Below are 26,771 nucleotides of genomic sequence, written 5' to 3'. Positions count from 1 at the left end.
AGCAGTCTTTAGAGTGACTGTGGCCCTAACATCGGCCCATAGGGTCAGTCAACCACACGTTTACCAAGATTTTGGAAGATAGGGTTATAACAGACCCGGCATAGCTTCCAAAGGTGCTGTCTAAAATTCATAGAAGCCAAGAGATTGTTCTCCCCTTCTTTTTTAATAACCCTAAAAATGCGGAAGAGCTGCATACACCAGACGTCAAACAGGTTCTGGTTCAGCATTTGGCCGTATCCAAAAAATGGAGGAAGAGTGAGTCCCTGTTTGTGTCATTTCAGGGGTTTTGGAAGAGCCTAAAGGTGACAAGGGGAACCATAGCTAGATGGATCTGGGACGCCGTTAGCTTGGCCTGCTCCGCCAGTAAGTACCCGTTCCAGAGAACTTCAAGGCTCATTCCACCTGGGCTGTGGTGACTTCCTGGGCTGAGAAGGCAGCGACATGGTCCTCTCCATCTACTTTCTATAAACTGTACCAACTTGATCTGTCTTATGATGATCTGTCCTTTGGGAGAACGATGTTACAAGTGGTGATCCCTCCATAAAGTGTTTTTGATCTACATAAATCTCTCAGGTGGTGCTGTCATGGGAGAAAGGGAAATATCATCTTAGTTACTTACCGGTAACAGGATTTTACAGAAACCATGATGGCACCCTTATATTCCTCCCGTCTTATCACTAGTGGCTTGCACTTTAAGGGTGAAAATGTTTATGGTGGTTGTGTTACTGTCTGGAGGTCTCTCGTGCCCTGAAACCCACTTGATGTGGAGGAGAGGTGTAGGTTTCCTGTCCTTGATGGGCGGATTCCCTCGCTCATGATGCCGTCATGGGTTCTGTAAAATCCTATTACCGGTAAGTAACTAAGATCTTCCTGTCTATAATAGTCTGTGACCTCCGGATACAACAGATAGACGAGACCAAAAGAGAATGGAAAAGGTTTATTTACAGGAGATATATACAGGAAAGTGCGAGAGGCGACTCAGCCGGGGGGTCACAGCCGGAGCGCGCGAGGAAGGACAGCACGCGGTGCGATGCTCTGCAGGGGTCTGACCTATGGTTCTCTCTGGTGTCAATGTCGCACACATACCGCACTCTCCTCCATTGAGAATCGCCCACAGGGTTGGGAGGTTGTACCCCTGAATGTAATCACATAGTAAACAGTCTTATTGGAGGTGTCGGAATGGCGGCCCCTTTGGCCCCGGCTCTGTTCGGGGCCCTGATTCCCACTAAGTGCCGTTATTGACTGCAGCATCCCCAGTTCTGCTCCTCTTTGACCCCGTAAGCCCCACATGGGGGTCGTAGAGGGAGCAGTAGGTGCATCGGACTTCAGTTCTCGTAGCGGATGTGTTTGGCCAGGCTGCTGGCGTCCATCTTTGCTCTGTACGTCTCTTCGAACAGCCGGTTCTGCTTATTGGTGAAGTAGTCCTTCCAGTCCCCGACTGTCCCTGCAGCGAGAAGGAAGACCACAGTGTCAGTCACATCGGGAGGCCCGACCCCCCGGGAATAGATGACAGGTCAGGGGTCTACTGCCCTGTAAGGTGGTCAAGTCGGGGGTCTACTGCCCCATTAGGTGGTCAAGTCGGGGGTCTACTGTCCCATAAGGTGGTTGGGGGTCTACTGTCCCATAAGGTGGTTGGGGGTCTACTGTCCCGTAAGGTGCTCAAGTCGGGGGTCTACTGCCCCATTAGGTGGTCAAGTCGGGGGTCTACTGCCCCATTAGGTGGTCGGGGGTCTACTGTCCCATAAGGTGGTTGGGGGTCTACTGCCCCGTAAGGTGGTCAAGTCGGGGGTCTACTGTCCCGTAAGGTGGTCAAGTCGGGGGTCTACTGCCCCATTAGGTGGTCAAGTCGGGGGTCTACTGCCCCATTAGGTGGTCGGGGGTCTACTGTCCCATAAGGTGGTTGGGGGTCTACTGCCCCGTAAGGTGGTCAGTGGTCTACTGCCCCGTAAGGTAGTCAGGGGTCTACTGCCCCGTAAGGTGATCGGGGGTCTACTGCCCCTTAAGGTAGTCAGGGGTCTACTGCGCCGTAAGGTGGTCAAGTCAGGGGTCTACTGCCCCGTAAGGTGGTCAGGGGTCTACTGTCCCATAAGGTGGTTGGGGGTCTACTGCCCCGTAAGGAGGTCCCCCGTAAGGAGGTCGGGGGGTCTACTGTCCCATAAGGTGATCGGGGGTCTACTGCCCCGTAAGGTAGTCAGGGGTCTACTGCCCCATAAGGTGGTCGGGGGTCTACTGTCCCATAAGATGGTCGGGGGCCACATGGGGTCATTGTGTTGGGGGGTCTCACCTTTGCGGAATATCAGCCTCTTGTTGGAGGTGAGGGCGCACACCGTGGGGCTCAGGTCGCTGATCTCATTCTCCGCGCCGATCTTCATCTCCGAGAACGACGTTTTCTTGCAAATTTCATGGATTTCATTATCATTAATGTTGATCCCTAGGAAACTGCTGATCTTCCTGACCGACTGGAAAGGATCCTGCAGGACGACATCATAGATAACTACTACTCCCAGCGTTCACTGTGCACCTACAGGGCGGCATAGATAACTACTACTCCCAGCTTGCACTGTGCACCTGCAGGACGACATAGATAGCTACTACTCCCAGCGTTCACTGTGCACCTGCAGGACGACATAGATAACTACTACTCCCAGCGTGCACTGTGCACCTACAGGACGACATAGATAACTACTCCTCCCAGCGTGCACTGTGCACCTACAGGACGACATAGATAACTACTACTCCCAGCGTGCACTGTGCACCTACAGGACGACATAGATAACTACTACTCCCAGCGTGCACTGTGCACCTGCAGGACGACATAGATAACTACTACTCCCAGCGTGCACTGTGCACCTACAGGACAACATAGATAACTACTACTCCCAGCGTGCACTGTGCACCTACAGGACAACATAGATAACTACTACTCCCAGCGTGCACTGTGCACCTGCAGGACGACATAGATAACTACTACTCCCAGCGTGCACTGTGCACCTACAGGACGACATAGATAACTACTACTCCCAGCGTGCACTGTGCACCTGCAGGACGTCATCATAGATAACTACTACTCCCAGCGTGCACTGTGCACCTACAGGACGACATAGATAACTACTACTCCCAGCGTGCACTGTGCACCTACAGGACGACATAGATAACTACTACTCCCAGCGTGCACTGTGCACCTACAGGACGACATAGATAACTACTACTCCCAGCGTGCACTGTGCACCTGTAGGACAACATAGATAACTACTACTCCCAGCGTGCACTGTGCACCTACAAGACATCATAGATAACTACTACTCCCAGCATGCACTGTGCACCTACAGGACGACATAGGTAACTACTACTCCCAGCGTTCACTGTGCACCTGTAGGACGACATAGATAACTACTACTCCCAGCGTGCACTGTGCACCTGCAGGACGACATAGGTAACTACTACTCCCAGCGTTCACTGTGCACCTGCAGGACGACATCATAGATAACTACTACTCCCAGCGTGCACTGTGCACCTACAGGACAACATAGATAACTACTACTCCCAGCGTGCACTGTGCACCTACAGGACGACATAGATAACTACTACTCCCAGCGTGCACTGTGCACCTGCAGGACGACATAGGTAACTACTACTCCCAGCGTGCACTGTGCACCTGCAGGACGACATAGATAACTACTACTCCCAGCGTGCACTGTGCACCTACAGGACGACATAGATAACTACTACTCCCAGCGTGCACTGTGCACCTACAGGACGACATAGATAACTACTACTCCCAGCGTGCACTGTGCACCTACAGGACGACATAGATAACTACTACTCCCAGCGTGCACTGTGCACCTACAGGACGACATAGATAACTACTACTCCCAGCGTGCACTGAGCACCTACAGGACGACATAGATAACTACTACTCCCAGCGTGCACTGTGCACCTACAGGACGACATAGATAACTACTACTCCCAGTGTGCACTGTGCACCTGCAGGACGACATAGATAACTACTACTCCCAGCGTGCACTGTGCACCTACAGGACGACATAGATAGCTACTACTCCCAGCGTGCACTGTGCACCTACAGGACGACATAGATAACTACTACTCCCAGCGTGCACTGTGCACCTACAGGACGACATAGATAACTACTACTCCCAGTGTGCACTGTGCACCTACAGGACGACATAGATAACTACTACTCCCAGCGTGCACTGTGCACCTACAAGACATCATAGATAAATACTACTCCCAGCGTGCACTGTGCACCTGCAGGACGACATAGGTAACTACTACTCCCAGCGTTCACTGTGCACCTGTAGGACGACATAGATAACTACTACTCCCAGCGTGCACTGTGCACCTGCAGGACGACATCATAGATAACTACTACTCCCAGCGTGCACTGTGCACCTACAGGACGACATAGATAACTACTACTCCCAGCGTGCACTGTGCACCTACAGGACGACATCATAGATAACTACTACTCCCAGCGTGCACTGTGCACCTACAGGACGACATAGATAACTACTACTCCCAGCGTGCACTGTGCACCTGTAGGACGACATAGATAACTACTACTCCCAGCGTTCACTGTGCACCTGCAGGACAACATAGATAACTACTACTCCCAGCGTGCACTGTGCACCTGCAGGACGTCATCATAGATAACTACTACTCCCAGCGTGCACTGTGCACCTGCAGGACGACATAGGTAACTACTACTCCCAGCGTGCACTGTGCACCTACAGGACGACATCATAGATAACTACTACTCCCAGCGTGCACTGTGCACCTACAGGGCGACATAGATAACTACTACTCCCAGCGTGCACTGTGCACCTACAAGACATCATAGATAACTACTACTCCCAGCGTGCACTGTGCACCTACAGGACGACATAGATAACTACTACTCCCAGCGTGCACTGTGCACCTGTAGGACGACATAGATAACTACTACTACCAGCGTGCACTGTGCACCTACAAGACATCATAGATAACTACTACTCCCAGCGTGCACTGTGCACCTACAGGACGACATAGATAACTACTACTCCCAGCGTGCACTGTGCACCTACAGGACGACATAGATAACTACTACTCCCAGCGTGCACTGTGCACCTACAGGACGACATAGATAACTACTACTCCCAGTGTGCACTGTGCACCTGCAGGACGACATAGATAACTACTACTCCCAGCGTGCACTGTGCACCTACAGGACGACATAGATAGCTACTACTCCCAGCGTTCACTGTGCACCTGCAGGACGACATAGATAGCTACTACTCCCAGCGTGCACTGTGCACCTGTAGGACGACATAGATAACTACTACTCCCAGCGTGCACTGTGCACCTGCAGGACGACATAGATAACTACTACTCCCAGCGTGCACTGTGCACCTGCAGGACGACATAGATAGCTACTACTCCCAGCGTGCACTGTGCACCTGTAGGACGACATAGATAACTACTCCCAGCGTGCACTGTGCACCTGTAGGACGACATAGATAACTACTACTCCCAGCGTGCACTGTGCACCTGCAGGACGACATAGATAACTACTACTCCCAGCGTGCATTGTGCACCTGCAGGACGACATAGATAACTACTCCCATCGTGCACTGTGCACCTACAGGACGACATAGATAACTACTACTCCCAGCGTGCACTGTGCACCTGCAGGACGACATAGGTAACTACTACTCCCAGCGTTCACTGTGCACCTGTAGGACGACATAGATAACTACTACTCCCAGCGTGCACTGTGCACCTGCAGGACGACATCATAGATAACTACTACTCCCAGCGTGCACTGTGCACCTACAAGACATCATAGATAACTACTACTCCCAGCGTGCACTGTGCACCTACAGGACGACATAGATAACTACTACTCCCAGCGTGCACTGTGCACCTACAGGACGACATAGATAACTACTACTCCCAGTGTGCACTGTGCACCTGCAGGACGACATAGATAACTACTACTCCCAGCGTGCACTGTGCACCTGCAGGACGACATAGATAACTACTACTCCCAGCGTGCACTGTGCACCTGCAGGACGACATAGATAGCTACTACTCCCAGCGTTCACTGTGCACCTGTAGGACGACATAGATAACTACTCCCATCGTGCACTGTGCACCTGCAGGACAACATAGATAACTACTACTCCCAGCGTGCACTGTGCACCTGCAGGACGACATAGATAACTACTACTCCCAGCGTGCACTGTGCACCTGCAGGACGACATAGATAGCTACTACTCCCAGCGTTCACTGTGCACCTACAGGACGACATAGATAACTACTACTCCCATCGTGCACTGTGCACCTGCAGGACGACATAGATAACTACTACTCCCATCGTGCACTGTGCACCTGCAGGACAACATAGATAACTACTACTCCCATCGTGCACTGTGCACCTGCAGGACAACATAGATAACTACTACTCCCAGCGTGCACTGTGCACCTGCAGGACGACATAGATAGCTACTACTCCCATCGTGCACTGTGCACCTGCAGGACGACATAGATAACTACTACTCCCATCGTGCACTGTGCACCTGCAGGACAACATAGATAACTACTACTCCCAGCGTGCACTGTGCACCTGCAGGACGACATAGATAACTACTACTCCCAGCGTGCACTGTGCACCTGCAGGACGACATAGATAGCTACTACTCCCATCGTGCACTGTGCACCTGCAGGACGACATAGATAACTACTACTCCCAGCGTGCACTGAGCACATGATGACTGGATGGGGGTATACATGGAGGATTGTGAGCGCCCCCTGGTGGCTGCCAATGTTCCCAGGCTGCTGTTGACTCCTATGGGCTTTGTTTTCTCACCTTCTTCATGGCCTCGTAGTAGAGGAAGAGCGTCCCCATCTCGTTCCTGTGCTGCTCCCAGCTCCAGATGTGATCGAACCAGGAGCCGCAGACCACTGTAAGGTGGGGACAGGTGATTACACGGCGGCTGGAGCCAATTCACACATTAGAAAGGCGCAGATTTGTTCTAGAATGCGACATTTAGGCTCTGAAGATCTCTGCAGGTCCGGATACATAGTAACGAGCCCATCAGCTGTGAGCAGCACCAGATCCAACAAATACTACACTGGATACAAAAGTGACAAAACTCAGGAGCGATCTGAGCTCATGTCTGCACTGATACACTGTAACAAGTCTTCAGCTGGGGGAGTCCAAACAATGTCATATACTGGCAACAAGCAAAGCTATTACACATGGAAAATAACAGCCCGGCCTCGTCCTCCCCGGAGCTGCTGATTGTGATTTCCCCGTCCTCCCCGGAGCTGCTGATTGTGATTTCCCCATCCTCCCTGGAGCTGCTGATTGTGATTTCCCCATCCTCCCCAGAGCTGCTGATTGTGATTTCCCCATCCTCCCTGGAGCTGCTGATTGTGATTTCCCCGTCCTCCCCGGAGCTGCTGATTCTGATTTCCCCGTCCTCCCCGGAGCTGCTGATTGTGATTTCCCCGTCCTCCCTGGAGCTGCTGATTGTGATTTCCCCGTCCTCCCCGGAGCTGCTGATTGCGATTTCCCCGACCTCCCTGGAGCTGCTGATTGTGATTTCCCTGTTCTCCCTGGAGCTGCTGATTGTGATTTCCCCGTTCTCCCCAGAGCTGCTGATTGTGATTTCCCCGTCCTCCCCAGAGCTGCTGATTGTGATTTCCCCGTTCTCCCTGGAGCTGCTGATTGTGACTTCCCCGTCCTCCCCAGAGCTGCTGATTGTGACTTCCCCGTCCTCCCCAGAGCTGCTGATTGTGATTTCCCCATCCTCCCTGGAGCTGCTGATTGTGATTTCCCCGTCCTCCCCGGAGCTGCTGATTCTGATTTCCCCGTCCTCCCCGGAGCTGCTGATTGTGATTTCCCCGTCCTCCCTGGAGCTGCTGATTGTGATTTCCCCGTCCTCCCCGGAGCTGCTGATTGCGATTTCCCCGACCTCCCTGGAGCTGCTGATTGTGATTTCCCTGTTCTCCCTGGAGCTGCTGATTGTGATTTCCCCGTTCTCCCCAGAGCTGCTGATTGTGATTTCCCCGTCCTCCCCAGAGCTGCTGATTGTGATTTCCCCGTTCTCCCTGGAGCTGCTGATTGTGATTTCCCCATCCTCCTCAGAGCTGCTGATTGTGATTTCCCCATCCTCCCTGGAGCTGCTGATTGTGACTTCCCCGTTCTCCTTGGAGCTGCTGATTGTGACTTCCCCGTCCTCTCCGGAGCTGCTGATTGTGATTTCCCCATCCTCCCTGGAGATGCTGATTGTGATTTCCCCATCCTCCCCGGAGCTGCTGATTGTGACTTCCCCGTCCTCTCCGGAGCTGCTGATTGTGATTTCCCGTCCTCCCTGGAGATGCTGATTGTGATTTCCCCGTCCTCTCCGGAGCTGCTGATTGTGATTTCCCCGTCCTCCCCAGAGCTGCTGATTGTGATTTCCCCATCCTCCTCAAAGCTGCTGATTGTGATTTCCCCGTCCTCCTCAGAGCTGCTGATTGTGACTTCCCCATCCTCCCTGGAGATGCTGATTGTGATTTCCCGTCCTCCCCGGAGCTGCTGATTGTGACTTCCCCATCCTCCCTGGAGCTGCTGATTGTGATTTCCCCGTCCTCCCCAGAGCTGCTGATTGTGATTTCCCCATCCTCCCCGGAGCTGCTGATTGTGACTTCCCCGTCCTCCTCAGAGCTGCTGATTGTGATTTCCCCGTCCTTCCCGGAGCTGCTGATTGTGATTTCCCCATCCTCCCCGGAGCTGCTGATTGTGACTTCCCCGTCCTCCCCAGAGCTGCTGATTGTGACTTCCCCATCCTCCCCGGAGCTGCTGATTGTGATTTCCCCGTCCTCCCCAGAGCTGCTGATTGTGATTTCCCCGTCCTCCTCGGAGCTGCTGATTGTGATTTCCCCGTCCTCCTCGCAGCCATATTTGTGATACATGGCATAAACTGAATATAAAACGGCTCTGACATCATTAACACCAAAATCACTGCATTAAATATACGCCCCCGTATACCAGCGTTATATATACGCCCCCCATATATCAGCATTATATATACGCCCCCCGTATACCAGTGTTATATATACGCCTCCCCTATACCAGCGTTATATATACACCCCCCCATATCCCGGCATTATATATACGCCCCCCGTATACCGGTGTTATATATACGCCTCCCCCGTATACCGGCGTTATATATACACCCCCGTATACTGGCGTTATATATACGCCCCCCGTATACTGGCGTTATATATACACCCCCGTATACCAGCGTTATATATACGCCCCCCGTATACCAGCGTTATATATACAGTACACCCCCCATATCCCGGCATTATATATACGCCCCCTGTATACCGGTGTTATATATACGCCCCCCGTATACTGGCGTTATATATACACCCCCGCATACCAGCATTATATATATGCCCCCCGTATACCAGCGTTATATATATGCCCCCGTATACCAGCATTATATACATGCCCCCCTTATACCGGCGTTATATATACGCCTCTCGTATACCAGGGTTATATACATGCCCCCCGTATACCGGCGTTATATATACGTCTCCCTTATGCCGGCGTTATATATATGCCCCCGTATACCAGCGTTATATACATGCCCCCGTATTCTGGCGTTATATATACACTCCTCGTATACCGGTGTTATATATATGCCCCCCTTATACCGGTGCTATATATATGCCCCCCGTATACCGGCGTTATATAAACACCCCCGTATACCGGCGTTATACATACGCTCCTCGTATACCGGTGTTATATACATGCCCCCGTATACCGGCGTTATATATACGCCCCCCGTATACCGGCGTTATATATACGCCCCCCGTATACCGGCGTTATATACATGCCCCCCGTATACCGGCGTTATATACATGCCCCCTGTATACCGGTGTTATATACACGCCCCCCGTATACCAGCATTATATATACGCCCCCCGTATACCAGCATTATATACATGCCCCCCCCTATACCGGCGTTATATACACGCCCCCCGCATACCGTCATTATATATATGCCCCCGTCCACCGACATTATATACACACCCCCCGTATACCGGCATTATATATACGCCCCCCGTATATCGGCGTTATATACACACACCCCGTATACCGGCGTTATGTATACACCCCTTGTATACTGGCGTTATATATACACCCCCTGTATACTGGCGTTATATATACGCCCCCCGTATACCGGCGTTATATATACGCCCCCCGTATACCGGCATTATGTATACGCCCCCGTATATTTGCGTTATATATACGCCAGCCGTATACCAACATTATATATACGCCCCTCAGTATATCGGGGTAATGATTGTTACAATGTATCGGCTGCAGCAGTTCTGTAACTGCTGATTCCTCATTACAAGGTACAGAGTCTGATCCCGACCTCTGTCCCAGCGATCAGGGCCCGGAGCAGCCGGTTCTGTCCTAGCAATCAGGGCACGGAGCAGCCGGTTCTGTCCTCTGTCCCAGCGATCAGGGCCCGGAGCAGCCGGTTCTGTCCTAGCGATCAGGGCCCGGAGCAGCCGGTTCTGTCCTCTGTCCCAGCGATCAGGGCCCAGAGCAGCCGGTTCTGTCCTAGCGATCAGGGCACGGAGCAGCCGGTTCTGTCCTCTGTCCTAGCGATCAGGGCCCGGAGCAGCCGGTTCTGTCCTCTGTCCCAGCGATCAGGGCCCAGAGCAGCCGGTTCTGTCCTCTGTCCCAGCGATCAGGGCCCGGAGCAGCCGGTTCTGTCCTCTGTCCCAGCGATCAGGGCCCGGAGCAGCCGGTTCTGTCCTCTATCCTAGCAATCAGGGCCCGGAGCAGCCGGTTCTGTCCTATGTCCCAGCGATCGGGGGCGCGGGGCAGCCGGTTCTGTCCTCTGTCCCAGCGATCAGGGCCCGAAGCAGCCGGTTCTGTCCTCTGTCCTAGCAATCAGGGCCCGGGGCAGCCGGTTCTGTCCTCTGTCCCAGCGATCAGGGCCTGGGGCAGCCGGTTCTGTCCTCTGTCTCAGCGATCAGGGCCCGGAGCAGCCGGTTCTGTCCTAGCGATCAGGGCACGGAGCAGCCGGTTCTGTCCTCTGTCCTAGCAATCAGGGCCCGGAGCAGCCGGTTCTGTCCTCTGTCCCAGCGATCAGGGCCCGGAGCAGCCGGTTCTGTCCTCTGTCTCAGCGATCAGGGCCCGAAGCAGCCGGTTCTGTCCTCTGTCCTAGCAATCAAGGCCCGGAGCAGCCGGTTCTGTCCTCTGTCCCAGCGATCAGGGCCCGGAGCAGCCGGTTCTGTCCTCTGTCCCAGCGATCAGGGCCCGGAGCAGCCGGTTCTGTCCCATATTCCCAGCGATCAGGGCCCGGAGCAGCCGGTTCTGTCCTCTGTCCTAGCAATCAAGGCCCGGAGCAGCCGGTTCTGTCCTCTGTCCCAGCGATCAGGGCCCGGAGCAGCCGGTTCTGTCCTCTGTCCCAGCGATCAGGGCCCGGAGCAGCCGGTTCTGTCCTATATTCCCAGCGATCAGGGCCCGGAGCAGCCGGTTCTGCCTGCACCGCCATTTAGCAGTTCTGTCCCCATGTCACACGACTCTTATCTGGACACATGCAAGGCCCCATACAATCTATTACTCCCATCAGCTATTCCTGGTCGCTGCAGAGATTTGTCAGCTGAGAGCCCCAGGTCAGGAGGCTGCTGCTACAGCCACACATGAAATCACCAATCAGTCGTCCTAAATGATGGGAGTTACCTTCCCCGTGCAGGAACATATCCAGGTAAGTGCTCCAGGACTCGATGGTCGGCAGGTCAGGGTTATCTCTGTAGTAGTGAAATAAAGAGACGGCCGTGTCCTTAGGATTGCGGATGATGTAGATTGCCTGCAGGAAAGGTGCGACGTGTTATAGGTGCTCTCCCACCCTGTACAGGGTCTCCCACCCCTGCATAGGCTCTCCCACCCCAGCACAGGCTCTCCCACCCTTGCACAGGCTCTCCCACCCCAGCACAGGCTCTCCCACCCTTGCACAGGCTCTCCCACCCCAGCACAGGCTCTCCCACCCCTGCACAGGCTCCCACCCTTGCACAGGCTCTCCCACACCTGCATAGGCTCTCCCACCCCTGCACAGGCTCCCACCCTTGCACAGGCTCTCCCACACCTGCATAGGGTCTCCCACCCCTGCACAGGCTCTCCCACCCCTGCACAGGTTCTCTCACCCCTGCACAGGTTCTCCCACCCCTGCACAGGCTTTCCCACTCTGCACAGGTTCTCCCACCCCTGCAAAGGCTTTCCCACCCCTGCACAGGCTCTCCCACAGCTGCCCAGGCTCTCCCACCCCTGCAGAGGCTCTCCCACCCCAGCACAGGCTCTCCCACCCTTGCACAGGCTCTCCCACCCCTGCACAGGCTCTCCCACCCCTGCACAGGTTCTCCCACCCCTGCACAGGCTCTCCCACCCTAGCACAGGCTCTCCCACCCCTGCCCAGGCTCTCTCACCACTGCACAGGCTCTTCCACCCCTGCACAGGTTCTCCCACCCCCACAGACCCTCACCTTGCACTTCTTGGCCTTGAAGTCTTTGGGGAGCATGTCGTAGTTCAGGTGGGTCGGGATTATCCTCTTCGTCGTCACATTGCTCAGCTCTTCCAGTTTTGATATGTCTCCAAACTCAATGGGGGACGTCAGTGCGACTTTAGAGGAGTAGAGAAGCTTCATGATTTCGGCCAACCAGTGAGTTCCTGGAGGAAGCGACAAGTCAGTGAGCGAAGGGCACCAACAATAGGGCCACAATCTGACCACCATCACCCCTCCATGAATCTGCACTCTGTACGATGGTTTGGCTAAAATTACTACTATTGTCTCCCCTGCTTCCCTCCTCTAGCTGTGGGGTCTTATTGTCTCTCCTGCTTCCCTCCTTTATCCGTGGGGTCTTATTGTCTCCCCTGCTTCCCTCCTTTATCTGTGGGGTCTTATTGTCTCCCCTGCTTCCCTACTCTATCTGTGGGGTCTTATTGTCTCCCCTGCTTCCCTCCTCTAGTTCTGGGGTCTTATTGTCTCCCCCGCTTCCCTCCTCTAGCTGTGGGGTCTTATTGTCACCCCTGCTTCCCTCCTCTAGTTCTGGGGTCTTATTGTCTCCCCTGCTTCCCTCCTCTAGCTGTGGGGTCTTATTGTCTCCCCTGCTTCCCTCCTCTAGCTGTGGGGTCTTATTGTCTCCCCTGCTTCCCTCTAGTTGTGGGGTCTTATTGTCTCCCCTGCTTCCCTCCTCTAGCTGTGGGGACTTATTGTCTCCCCTGCTTCCTTCCTCTAGCTGTGGGGTCTTATTGTCTCCCCTGCTTCCCTCCTCTAGCTGTGGGGTCTTATTGTCTCTCCTGCTTCCCTCCTTTATCTGTGGGGTCTTATTGTCTCCCCTGCTTCCCTCCTTTATCTGTGGGGTCTTATTGTCTCCCCTGCTTCCCTACTCTATCTGTGGGGTCTTATTGTCTCCCCTGCTTCCCTCCTCTAGTTCTGGGGTCTTATTGTCTCCCCCGCTTCCCTCCTCTAGCTGTGGGGTCTTATTGTCACCCCTGCTTCCCTCCTCTAGTTCTGGGGTCTTATTGTCTCCCCTGCTTCCCTCCTCTAGCTGTGGGGTCTTATTGTCTCCCCTGCTTCCCTCCTCTAGCTGTGGGGTCTTATTGTCTCCCCTGCTTCCCTCTAGTTGTGGGGTCTTATTGTCTCCCCTGCTTCCCTCCTCTAGCTGTGGGGACTTATTGTCTCCCCTGCTTCCCTCCTCTAGCTGTGGGGTCTTATTGTCTCCCCTGCTTCCCTCCTCTAGCTGTGGGGTCTTATTGTCTCCCCTGCTTCCCTCTAGTTGTGGGGTCTTATTGTCTCCCCTGCTTCCCTCCTCTAGCTGTGGGGTCTTATTGTCTCCCCTGCTTCCCTCCTTTATCTGTGGGGCCTTATTGTCTCCCCTGCTTCCCTCCTCTAGCTGTGGGGTCTTATTGTCTCCTCTGCTTCCCTCCTCTATCTGTGGGGTCTTATTGTCTCCCCTGATTCTCTCCTCTAGTTCTGGGGTCTTATTGTCTCCTCTGCTTCCCTCCTCTAGCTGTGGGGTCTTATTGTCTCCCCTGATTCTCTACTCTAGTTCTGGGGTCTTATTGTCTCCCCTGCTTCCCTCCTCTATCTGTGGGGTCTTATTGTCTCCCCTGCTTCCCTCCTCTAGCTGTGGGGTCTTATTGCCTCCTCTGCTTCCCTCCTCTATCTGTGGGGTCTTATTGTCTCCTCTGCTTCCCTCCTCTGTGGGGTCTTATTGTCTCCCCTGCTTCCCTCCTCTAGCTGTGGGGTCTTATTGTCTCCCCTGCTTCCCTCCTCTAGCTGTGGGGTCTTATTGTCTCCCCTGATTCTCTACTCTAGTTCTGGGGTCTTATTGTCTCCCCTGCTTCCCTCCTCTATCTGTGGGGTCTTATTGTCTCCCCTGCTTCCCTCCTCTAGCTGTGGGGTCTTATTGTCTCCTCTGCTTCCCTCCTCTATCTGTGGGGTCTTATTGTCTCCTCTGCTTCCCTCCTCTGTGGGGTCTTATTGTCTCCCCTGCTTCCCTCCTCTAGCTGTGGGGTCTTATTGTCTCCCCTGCTTCCCTCCTCTAGCTGTGAGGTCTTATTGTCTCCCCTGCTTCCCTCCTTTATCTGTGGGGTCTTATTGTCTCCCCTGCTTCCCTCCTCTAGCTGTGGGGTCTTATTGTCTCCCCTGCTTCCCTCCTCTAGCTGTGGGGTCTTATTGTCTCCCCTGTTTCCCTCCTCTATCTGTGGGGTCTTATTGTCTCCCCTGCTTCCCTCCTCTAGTTCTGGGGTCTTATTGTCTCCCCTGCTTCCCTCCTCTATCTGTGGGGTCTTATTGTCTCCCCTGCTTCCCTCCTCTAGCTGTGGGGTCTTATTGTCTCCCCTGATTCCCTCCTCTAGCTGTGGGGTCTTATTGTCTCCCTTGCTTCCCTCCTCTAGCTGTGGGGTCTTATTGTCTCCCCTGCTTCCCTCCTCTAGCTGTGGGGTCTTATTGTCTCCCCTGATTCTCTCCTCTAGTTCTGGGGTCTTATTGTCTCCCCTGCTTCCCTCCTCTATCTGTGAGGTCTTATTGTCTCCCCTGCTTCCCTCCTCTATTTCTGGGGTCTTATTGTCTCCCCTGCTTCCCTCCTCTATCTGTGGGGTCTTATTGTCTCCCCTGCTTCCCTCCTCTGTGGGGTCTTATTGTCTCCTCTGCTTCCCTCCTCTATCTGTGGGGTCTTATTGTCTCCCCTGCTTCCCTCTTCTAGCTGTGGGGTCTTATTGTCTCCCCTGCTTCCCTCCTCTAGTTGTGGGGTCTTATTATTGTCTCCCCTGCTTCCCTCCTCTAGTTCTGGGGTCTTATTGTCTCCCCTGCTTCCCTCCTCTGTGGGGTCTTATTGTCTCCCCTGCTTCTCTCCTCTATCTGTGGGGTCTTATTGTCTCCCCTGCTTCCCTCTTCTAGCTGTGGGGTCTTATTGTCTCCCCTGCTTCCCTCCTCTAGCTGTGGGGTCTTATTGTCTCCCCTGCTTCCCTTCTCTAGTTTTGGGGTCTTATTGTTTCCCCTGCTTCTCTCCTCTATCTGTGGGGTCTTATTATTGTCTCCCCTGCTTCCCTCCTCTAGTTGTGGGGTCTAATTATTGTCTCCCCTGCTTCCCTCCTCTAGTTCTGGGGTCTTATTGTCTCCCCTGCTTCCCTCCTTTAGTTCTGGGGTCTTATTGTCTCCCCTGCTTCCCTTTTCTAGCTGTGGGGTCTTATTGTCTCCCCTGCTTCCCTCCTCTAGCTGTGGGGTCTTATTGTCTCCCCTGCTTCCCTCCTCTAGCTGTGGGGTCTTATTGTCTCCCCTGCTTCCCTCCTCTAGCTGTGGGGTCTTATTGTCTCCCCTGCTTCCCTCCTCTAGCGGTGGGGTCTTATTGTCTCCCCTGCTTCCCTCCTCTAGCTGTGGGGTCTTATTGTCTCCCCTGCTTCCCTCCTCTAGCGGTGGGGTCTTATTGTCTCCCCTGCTTCCCTCCTCTAGCTGTGGGGTCTTATTGTCTCCCCTGCTTCCCTCCTCTATCTGTGGGGTCTTATTGTCTCCCCTGCTTCCCTCCTCTAGCTGTGGGGTCTTATTGTCTCCCCTGCTTCCCTCCTTTAGTTCTGGGGTCTTATTGTCTCCCCTGCTTCCCTCTTCTAGCTGTGGGGTCTTATTGTCTCCTCTGCTTCCCTCCTCTAGCTGTGGGGTCTTATTGTCTCCCCTGCTTCCCTCCTCTAGCTGTGGGGTCTTATTGTCTCCCCTGCTTCCCTCCTCTAGCTGTGGGGTCTTATTGTCTCCCCTGCTTCCCTCCTCTAGCTGTGGGGTCTTATTATTGTCTCCCCTGCTTCCCTCCTCTAGCTGTGGGGTCTTATTGTCTCCCCTGCTTCCCTGCTCTGTGGGGTCTTATTGTCTCCCCTGCTTCCCTCCTCTAGCTGTGGGGTCTTATTGTCTCCCCTGCTTCCCTCCTCTAGCTGTGGGGTCTTATTGTCTCCCCTGCTTCCCTCCTCTAGCTGTGGGGTCTTATTGTCTCCCCTGCTTCCCTCTTCTAGCTGTGGGGTCTTATTGTCTCCCCTGCTTCCCTCCTCTAGTTCTGGGGTCTTATTGTCTCCCCTGCTTCCCTCCTCTAGCTGTGGGGTCTTATTGTCTCCCCTGCTTCCCTCCTCTAGCGGTGGGGTCTTATTGTCTCCCCTGCTTCCCTCCTCTAGTTCTGGGGTCTTATTGTCTCCCCTGCTTCCCTCCTCTAGCTGTGGGGTCTTATTGTCTCCCCTGCTTCCCTCTTCTAGCTGTGGGGTCTTATTGTCTCCCCTGCTTCCCTCTTCTAGCTGTGGGGTCTTATTGTCTCCCCTGCTTCCCTCCTCTAGTTCTGGGGTCTTATTGTCTCCCCTGCTTCCCTCCTCTGTGGGGTCTTATTGTCTCCCCTGCTTCTCTCCTCTATATGTGGGGTCTCATTGTCTCCCCTGCTTCCCTCTTCTAGCTGTGGGGTCTTATTGTCTCCCCTGCTTCCCTCCTCTACCTGTTGGGTCTTATTATTGTCTCCCCTGCTTCCCTCCTCTAGTTCTGGGGTCTTATTGTCTCCCCTGCTTCCCTCCTCTAGCTGTGGGGTCTTATTGTCTCCCCTGCTTCCATCCTCTAGTTCTGGGGTCTTATTGTCTCCCCTGCTTCCCTCCTCTAGCTGTGGGGTCTTATTGTCTCCCCTGCTTCCCTCCTCTATCTGTGGGGTCTTATTGTCTCCCCTGCTTCCCTCCTCTAGTTGTGGGGTCTTATTATTGTCTCCCCTGCTTCCCTCCTCTAGTTCTGGGGTCTTATTGTCTCCCCTGCTTCCCTCCTCTAGCTGTGGGGTCTTATTGTCTCCCCTGCTTCCCTCCTCTATCTGTGGGGTCTTATTGTCTCCCCTGCTTCCCTCCTCTAGTTGTGGGGTCTTATTATTGTCTCCCCTGCTTCCCTCCTCTAGTTCTGGGGTCTTATTGTCTCCCCTGCTTCCCTCCTCTAGCTGTGGGGTCTTATTGTCTCCCCTGCTTCCCTCCTCTAGTTCTGGGGTCTTATTGTCTCCCCTGCTTCCCTCCTCTAGCTGTGGGGTCTTATTGTCTCCCCTGCTTCCCTCCTCTATCTGTGGGGTCTTATTGTCTCCCCTGCTTCCCTCCTCTAGTTGTGGGGTCTTATTATTGTCTCCCCTGCTTCCCTCCTCTAGTTCTGGGGTCTTATTGTCTCCCCTGCTTCCCTCCTCTAGCTGTGGGGTCTTATTGTCTCCCCTGCTTCCCTCCTCTAGTTGTGGGGTCTTATTGTCTCCCCTGCTTCCCTCCTCTATCTGTGGGGTCTTATTGTCTCCCCTGCTTCCCTCCTCTAGTTCTGGGGTCTTATTGTCTCCCCTGCTTCCCTCCTCTAGCTGTGGGGTCTTATTGTCTCCCCTGCTTCCCTCCTCTATCTGTGGGGTCTTATTGTCTCCCCTGCTTCCCTCCTCTAGTTGTGGGGTCTTATTGTCTCCCCTGCTTACCTCCTCTATCTGTGGGGTCTTATTGTCTCCCCTGCTTCCCTCCTCTATCTGTGGGGTCTTTTTGTCTCCCCTGCTTCCCTCCTCTAGTTCTGGGGTCTTATTGTCTCCCCTGCTTCCCTCCTCTAGTTTTGGGGTCTTATTGTTTCCCCTGCTTCTCTCCTCTATCTGTGGGGTCTTATTATTGTCTCCCCTGCTTCCCTCCTCTATCTGTGGGGTCTTATTGTCTCCCCTGCTTCCCTCCTCTAGCTGTGGGGTCTTATTGTCTCCCCTGCTTCCCTCCTCTATCTGTGGGGTCTTATTGTCTCCCCTGCTTCCCTCCTCTAGTTGTGGGGTCTTATTGTCTCCCCTGCTTCCCTCCTCTAGCTGTGGGGTCTTATTGTCTCCCCTGCTTCCCTCCTCTAGTTCTGGGGTCTTATTGTCTCCCCTGCTTCCCTCCTCTAGTTCTGGGGTCTTATTGTCTCCCCTGCTTCCCTCCTCTAGCTGTGGGGTCTTATTGTCTCCCCTGCTTCCCTCCTCTAGCTGTGGGGTCTTATTGTCTCCCCTGCTTCCCTCCTCTAGCTGTGGGGTCTTATTGTTTCCCCTGCTTCCCTCCTCTAGCTGTGGGGTCTTATTGTCTCCCCTGCTTCCCTCCTCTAGCTGTGGGGTCTTATTGTCTCCCCTGCTTCCCTCCTCTAGCTGTGGGGTCTTATTGTCTCCCCTGCTTCCCTCCTCTAGCTGTGGGGTCTTATTGTCTCCCCTGCTTCCCTCCTCTAGCTGTGGGGTCTTATTATTGTCTCCCCTGCTTCCCTCCTCTAGCTGTGGGGTCTTCTTGTCTCCCCTGCTTCCCTCCTCTATCTGTGGGGTCTTATTATTGTCTCCCCTGCTTCCCTCCTCTAGCTGTGGGGTCTTATTGTCTCCCCTGCTTCCCTCCTCTAGCTGTGGGGTCTTATTGTCTCCCCTGCTTCCCTCTTCTAGCTGTGGGGTCTTATTGTCTCCCCTGCTTCCCTCCTCTAGCTGTGGGGTCTTATTGTCTCCCCTGCTTCCCTCCTCTATCTGTGGGGTCTTATTGTCTCCCCTGCTTCCCTCTTCTAGCTGTGGGGTCTTATTGTCTCCCCTGCTTCCCTCCTCTATCTGTGGGGTCTTATTGTCTCCCCTGCTTCCCTCCTCTATCTGTGGGGTCTTATTGTCTCCCCTGCTTCCCTCCTCTATCTGTGGGGTCTTATTGTCTCCCCTGCTTCCCTCCTCTAGTTCTGGGGTCTTATTGTCTCCCCTGCTTCCCTCCTCTATCTGTGGGGTCTTATTGTCTCCCCTGCTTCCCTCCTCTAGCTGTGGGGTCTTATTGTCTCCCCTGCTTCCCTCCTCTATCTGTGGGGTCTTATTGTCTCCCCTGCTTCCCTCCTCTAGCTGTGGGGTCTTATTGTCTCCCCTGCTTCCCTCCTCTAGCTGTGGGGTCTTATTGTCTCCCCTGCTTCCCTCCTCTAGCTGTGGGGTCTAATTGTCTCCCCTGCTTCCCTCCTCTAGCTGTGGGGTCTTATTGTCTCCCCTGCTTCCCTCCTCTATCTGTGGGGTCTTATTGTCTCCCCTGCTTCCCTCCTCTAGCTGTGGGGTCTTATTGTCTCCCCTGCTTCCCTCCTCTATCTGTGGGGTCTTATTGTCTCCCCTGCTTCCCTCCTCTAGCTGTGGGGTCTTATTGTCTCCCCTGCTTCCCTCCTCTAGATGTGGGGTCTTATTGTCTCCCCTGCTTCCCTCTTCTAGCTGTGGGGTCTTATTGTCTCCCCTGCTTCCCTCCTCTATCTGTGGGGTCTTATTGTCTCCCCTGCTTCCCTCCTCTATCTGTGGGGTCTTATTGTCTCCCCTGCTTCCCTCCTCTAGCTGTGGGGTCTTATTGTCTCCCCTGCTTCCCTCCTCTAGCTGTGGGGTCTTATTGTCTCCCCTGCTTCCCTCCTCTAGCTGTGGGGTCTAATTGTCTCCCCTGCTTCCCTCCTCTAGCTGTGGGGTCTTATTGTCTCCCCTGCTTCCCTCCTCTAGCTGTGGGGTCTTATTGTCTCCCCTGCTTCCCTCCTCTAGCTGTGGGGTCTTATTGTCTCCCCTGCTTCCCTCCTCTAGCTGTGGGGTCTAATTGTCTCCCCTGCTTCCCTCCTCTATCTGTGGGGTCTTATTGTCTCCCCTGCTTCCCTCCTCTATCTGTGGGGTCTTATTGTCTCCCCTGCTTCCCTCCTCTAGCTGTGGGGTCTTATTATTGTCTCCCCTGCTTCCCTCCTCTAGCTGTGGGGTCTTATTATTGTCTCCCCTGCTTCCCTCCTCTAGCTGTGGGGTCTTATTGTCTCCCCTGCTTCCCTTCTCTATCTGTGGGGTCTTATTGTCTCCCCTGCTTCCCTCCTCTAGTTCTGGGGTCTTATTGTCTCCCCTGCTTCCCTCCTCTAGCTGTGGGGTCTTATTGTCTCCCCTGCTTCCCTCCTCTAGCTGTGGGGTCTTATTATTGTCTCCCCTGCTTCCCTCCTCTATTTCTGGGGTCTTATTGTCTCCCCTGCTTCCCTCCTCTAGCTGTGGGGTCTTATTGTCTCCCCTGCTTCCCTCCTCTAGCTGTGGGGTCTTATTGTCTCCCCTGCTTCCCTCCTCTAGCTGTGGGGTCTTATTATTGTCTCCCCTGCTTCCCTCCTCTAGATGTGGGGTCTTATTGTCTCCCCTGCTTCCCTCTTCTAGCTGTGGGGTCTTATTGTCTCCCCTGCTTCCCTCCTCTAGCTGTGGGGTCTTATTGTCTCCCCTGCTTCCCTCCTCTAGCTGTGGGGTCTTATTGTCTCCCCTGCTTCCCTCCTCTGTGGGGTCTTATTGTCCCCCCTGCTTCCCTCTTCTAGCTGTGGGGTCTTATTGTCTCCCCTGCTTCCCTCCTCTAGTTTTGGGGTCTTATTTTGTTTCCCCTGCTTCCCTCCTCTAGCTGTGGGGTCTTATTATTGTCTCCCCTGCTTCCCTCCTCTATCTGTGGGGTCTTATTATTGTCTCCCCTGCTTCCCTCCTCTATCTGTGGGGTCTTATTGTCTCCCCTGCTTCCCTCCTCTAGCTGTGGGGTCTTATTGTCTCCCCTGCTTCCCTTCTCTATCTGTGGGGTCTTATTGTCTCCCCTGCTTCCCTCCTCTAGTTCTGGGGTCTTATTGTCTCCCCTGCTTCCCTCCTCTAGCTGTGGGGTCTTATTGTCTCCCCTGCTTCCCTCCTCTAGCTGTGGGGTCTTATTATTGTCTCCCCTGCTTCCCTCCTCTATTTCTGGGGTCTTATTGTCTCCCCTGCTTCCCTCCTCTATCTGTGGGGTCTTATTGTCTCCCCTGCTTCCCTCCTCTATCTGTGGGGTCTTATTGTCTCCCCTGCTTCTCTCCTCTATCTGTGGGGTCTTATTGTCTCCCCTGCTTCCCTCCTCTAGCTGTGGGGTCTTATTATTGTCTCCCCTGCTTCCCTCCTCCGTGGGGTCTTATTGTCTCCCCTGCTTCCCTCCTCTATCTGTGGGGTCTTATTGTCTCCCCTGCTTCCCTCCTCTATTTCTGGGGTCTTATTGTCTCCCCTGCTTCCCTCCTCTAGCTGTGGGGTCTTATTATTGTCTCCCCTGCTTCCCTCCTCTAGCTGTGGGGTCTTATTATTGTCTCCCCTGCTTCCCTCCTCTTGTTCTGGGGTCTTATTATTGTCTCCTCTGCTTCCCTCCTCTAGCTGTGGGGTCTTATTGTCTCCCCTGCTTCCCTCCTCTAGCTGTGGGGTCTTATTATTGTCTCCCCTGCTTCCCTCCTCTTGTTCTGGGGTCTTATTATTGTCTCCTCTGCTTCCCTCCTCTAGCTGTGGGGTCTTATTGTCTCCCCTGCTTCCCTCCTCTAGCTGTGGGGTCTTATTGTCTCCCCTGCTTCCCTCCTCTATTTCTGGGGTCTTATTGTCTCCCCTGCTTCCCTCCTCTAGCTGTGGGGTCTTATTGTCTCCCCTGCTTCCCTCCTCTATCTGTGGGGTCTTATTGTCTCCCCTGCTTCCCTCCTCTATCTGTGGGGTCTTATTGTCTCCCCTGCTTCCCTCCTCTATCTGTGGGGTCTTATTGTCTCCCCTGCTTCCCTCCTCTAGTTCTGGGGTCTTATTGTCTCCCCTGCTTCCCTCCTCTATCTGTGGGGTCTTATTGTCTCCCCTGCTTCCCTCCTCTAGCTGTGGGGTCTTATTGTCTCCCCTGCTTCCCTCCTCTAGCTGTGGGGTCTTATTGTCTCCCCTGCTTCCCTCCTCTGTGGGGTCTTATTGTCTCCCCTGCTTCCCTCCTCTATCTGTGGGGTCTTATTGTCTCCCCTGCTTCCCTCCTCTAGCTGTGGGGTCTTATTGTCTCCCCTGCTTCCCTCCTCTAGTTGTGGGGTCTTATTGTCTCCCCTGCTTCCCTCCTCTATCTGTGGGGTCTTATTGTCTCCCCTGCTTCCCTCCTCTAGCTGTGGGGTCTTATTGTCTCCCCTGCTTCCCTGCTCTGTGGGTTCTTATTGTCTCCCCTGCTTCCCTCCTCTAGTTGTGGGGTCTTATTGTTTCCCCTGCTTCCCTCCTCTAGCTGTGGGGTCTTATTGTCTCCCCTGCTTCCCTCCTCTAGCTGTGGGGTCTTATTATTTTCTCCCCTGCTTCCCTCCTCTAGTTCTGGGGTCTTTTTGTCTCCCCTGCTTCCCTCCTCTAGTTGTGGGGTCTTATTGTCTCTCTTGCTTCCCTCCTCTATCTGTGGGGTCTTATTGTCTCCTCTGCTTCCCTCCTCTAGTTGTGGGGTCTTATTGTCTCCCCTGCTTCCCTCCTCAAGCTGTGGGGTCTTATTGTCTCCCCTGCTTCCCTGCTCTGTGGGTTCTTATTGTCTCCCCTGCTTCCCTCCTCTATCTGTGGGGTCTTATTGTCTCCCCTGCTTCCCTCCTCTAGTTTTAGGGTCTTATTGTCTCCCCTGCTTCCCTCCTCTGTGGGGTCTTATTGTCTCCCCTGCTTCCCTCCTCTAGTTGTGGGGTCTTATTATTGTCTCTAGTTTCGATGGTAATATGTCAAAGAAAGTTTAGAAATTCATCAGTAAGTTTCCTGCTCTCCATTTCACAGTAACAGGAAGCTGGGATAGGGGGCGCCATCTGCGGGGTCCTTTTTTCCTCTGCCTGTAGAAACCTGGTGACTGTCTTCTCCATTCTCATGGCTCTGCGGTGTGAGGACCCCAGCATACAGCACCCCGTATCTCAGCTCCTGAGTGTCACCCACACAAACGTTATAATATAGATGTATAAAACAGAAATCTCGTAATTACCAGACTTTGGGTAGGAGACGAGAAGAAGATCGTCCTCCCGGGCCTGGAATCCATCCAAGGATTTGAGCAGGTCCACAGAGGAGCGGGTGGTGAAGGGGATGCCATTGAAGACGTGGATGAGATCTGTGTGGAGAGACATGGTGGAGCCCTCTGGGGTGCAGCAGTGACCGTGGCCCCGATGTCAGGGTTTATATAGTGGGAGAAGGGGCGGCTTCCCACCCGTAACCTTGTAGCCTATTGATTATAATAACAGAAGTTATCAGGAAGTTTATGGCTTCTAATGACTCAGCCGATACATTGTAACAGAGGCGCTCTGATACATTCTTTATATATTTCTGATAGTTGAAGATTTATGTATGGAATGAACCCACTGACGTCGCATCGGGCCCTTATCACAGCCAGGACTGTAATGGCCCCTTTATCTTCATCCTGGTGGTGACATGGACAGAAATCAATTCATTTATAAGAATAAGGAGCCAATAATCGGTTATAATGATCGCTTTCGTGCTGTGTCACTCTGACTCCTGAACCAAAGAAAATAAGTAAATATCGCAGCTTCAGATCCTGGGGAAATCCTTCATTTTATGCTGTGGATTCGCTGCGGGGGCTGTGAGCAGCAATCAACAGTGCGGTGCCATGTTACCCGGAAACCAGGGGCGAATCCAGGCTTTCCTGCATCTGGGGCAAGGGTTCAGTGTGGCGCCCCTACTATATACCGACTGAGCAGTTGTCATGTGGCTGCTCATATGTGATTGCCAATGAGCTGATCTTCCTAATTCTCCCAATATTCAGTGAAAAACTACAGCTGCGGCTTCATTGAGAGGAGCAGGAAAAGAAGCTTGTCAGCCCATGACCCTGAGTATGAAAATCACATATGAGTGGTCACGTGGCGACTGCAACATCTCAGCACATAGCTGAGGTCATACAGCCGGTGCCGATACGTCTTGCTGCCCATGGATCGGGCAGCACGGATCTGCTGTCAGGTTCACTTTAATGCTCCTAACTGTAGTAACCCTTAACTTGTTACATGGCACAACACTTTATTAACATACTTATGTATCACATTATCTGGCAAGTTATGGATTGCTACATGTGTACAGAATCAGAACTAGTAACCGTAAAGGAATATGTCACCAGAACCACTTCATGAATACAACACCAGAATCACAATCAGTGCAAAAATACATCACCAGAGCCACCATCAGTACAAGAATACATCACCATAACCACCATCAGTACAAGAATACATCACCCGAACCATCATCAGTACTGGAAGATGTCACCCGAACCATCAGTACAAGAATACATCACCAGAACCACCATCAGTACAAGAATACCGAACCACCAACAGTACAGGTATACGTCAGAAGAATCACCATCAGTACAAGAATACATCACCCAAACCATCATCAGTACTGGAAGATGTCACACAAACCATCATCAGTACAAGAATACATCACCAGAACCACCATCAGTACAAGAATAGCGAACCACCAACAGTACAGGTATACGTCAGAAGAACCACCATCAGTACAAGAATACATCACCAGAACCACCATCAGTACAAGAATACATCACCCAAACCATCATCAGTACAAAAATACATCACCAGAACCACCATCAGTACAAGAATACCGAACCACCAACAGTACAGGTATACGTCAGAAGAACCATCATCAGTACTGGAAGATGTCACCCGAACCATCATCAGTACAAGAATACATCACCAGAACCACCATCAGTACAAGAATACATCACCATAACCACCATCAGTACAAGAATACATCACCCGAACCATCATCAGTACTGGAAGATGTCACCCGAACCATCATCAGTACAAGAATACATCACCAGAACCACCATCAGTACAAGAATACCGAACCACCAACAGTACAGGTATACGTCAGAAGAACCACCATCAGTACAAGAATACATCACCAGAAACACCTTCAGTACAAGAATACCGAACCACCAACAGTACAGGTATACGTCAGAAGAACCACCATCAGTACAAGAACACATCACCAGAAACACCTTCAGTACAAGAATATATCACCCGAACCTTCATCATTACAGGAAGATGTCACCCGAACCATCATCAGTACAAAAATACATCACCAGAACCACCATCAGTACAAGAATAGCGAACCACCAACAGTACAGGTATACGTCAGAAGAACCACCATCAGTACAAGAATACTTCACCAGAACCACCATCAGTACAAGAATACATCACCCAAACCATCATCAGTACAAGAATACATCACCAGAACCACCATCAGTACAAGAATACCGAACCACCAACAGTACAGGTATACGTCAGAATTACCACCATCAGTACAAGAATACATCACCAGAACCACCATCAGTACAAGAATATATCACCCAAACCATCATCAGTACAAGAATACATCAAGAATATATACGTCAGAAGAACCACCATCAGTACAAGAACACATCACCAGAAACACCTTCAGTACAAGAATATATCACCCGAACCTTCATCATTACAGGAAGATGTCACCCGAACCATCATCAGTACAAAAATACATCACCAGAACCACCATCAGTACAAGAATAGCGAACCACCAACAGTACAGGTATACGTCAGAAGAACCACCATCAGTACAAGAATACTTCACCAGAACCACCATCAGTACAAGAAGATGTCACCCAAACCATCATCAGTACAAGAATACATCACCAGAACCACCATCAGTACAAGAATACCGAACCACCAACAGTACAGGTATACGTCAGAATTACCACCATCAGTACAAGAATACATCACCAGAACCACCATCAGTACAAGAATATATCACCCAAACCATCATCAGTACAAGAATACATCACCAGAACCACCATCAGTACAAGAATACCGAACCACCAACAGTACAGGTATACGTCAGAATTACCACCATCAGTACAAGAATACATCACCAGAACCACCATCAGTACAAGAATATATCACCCAAACCATCATCAGTACAGGAAGATGTCACCCAAACCATCATCAGTACAAGAATACATCACCAGAACCACCATCAGTACAAGAATACCGAACCACCAACAGTACAGGCATACGTCAGAAGAACCACCATCAGTACAGGAAGATGTCGCCCGAACCATCATCAGTACAGGAAGATGTCACCCGAACCACCATCAGTACAAGAATACCGAACCACCAACAGTACAGGTATACGTCAGAAGAACCACCATCAGTACTTGAATGCAGCACCAGAACCTCCATCAGTACAAGAATATATCACCCGAACCATCATCAGTACAGGAAGATGTCACCCGAACCATCATCAGTACAAGAATACATCACCAGAACCACCATCAGTACAAGAATAGCGAACCACCAACAGTACAGGTATACGTCTGAAGAACCACCATCAGTACAAGAATACATCACCAGAACCACCATCAGTACAAGAATACCGAACCACCAACAGTACAGGTATACGTTAGAAGAACCACCATCAGTACTTGAATGCAGCACCAGAACCTC

At 52.5% G+C, this 26,771-nt stretch overlaps 1 protein-coding gene across 1 annotated transcript; it reads right to left on the bottom strand.

Moving 5' to 3' along the window:
• Positions 1 to 922: 922 nt before the first annotated feature.
• On the bottom strand, positions 923 to 23,442 carry LOC143777143 (sulfotransferase 6B1-like). The gene is made up of 6 exons (XM_077267220.1): positions 23,258 to 23,442; positions 12,555 to 12,739; positions 11,759 to 11,885; positions 6,866 to 6,960; positions 2,285 to 2,471; positions 923 to 1,444 (listed from the first exon to the last, which is right to left on the bottom strand). The coding sequence occupies exons 1-6, from the start codon at positions 23,394 to 23,396 to the stop codon at positions 1,326 to 1,328; spliced, it is 852 nt and encodes a 283-aa protein (XP_077123335.1). The 5' UTR covers positions 23,397 to 23,442; the 3' UTR covers positions 923 to 1,325.
• Positions 23,443 to 26,771: the final 3,329 nt, after the last annotated feature.

The sequence above is a fragment of the Ranitomeya variabilis genome, chromosome 5, assembly GCF_051348905.1.
Source record: "Ranitomeya variabilis isolate aRanVar5 chromosome 5, aRanVar5.hap1, whole genome shotgun sequence".
NCBI classification, from domain to species: domain Eukaryota; kingdom Metazoa; phylum Chordata; class Amphibia; order Anura; family Dendrobatidae; genus Ranitomeya; species Ranitomeya variabilis.
This window is presented reverse-complemented; position numbering and strand designations above follow the sequence as displayed.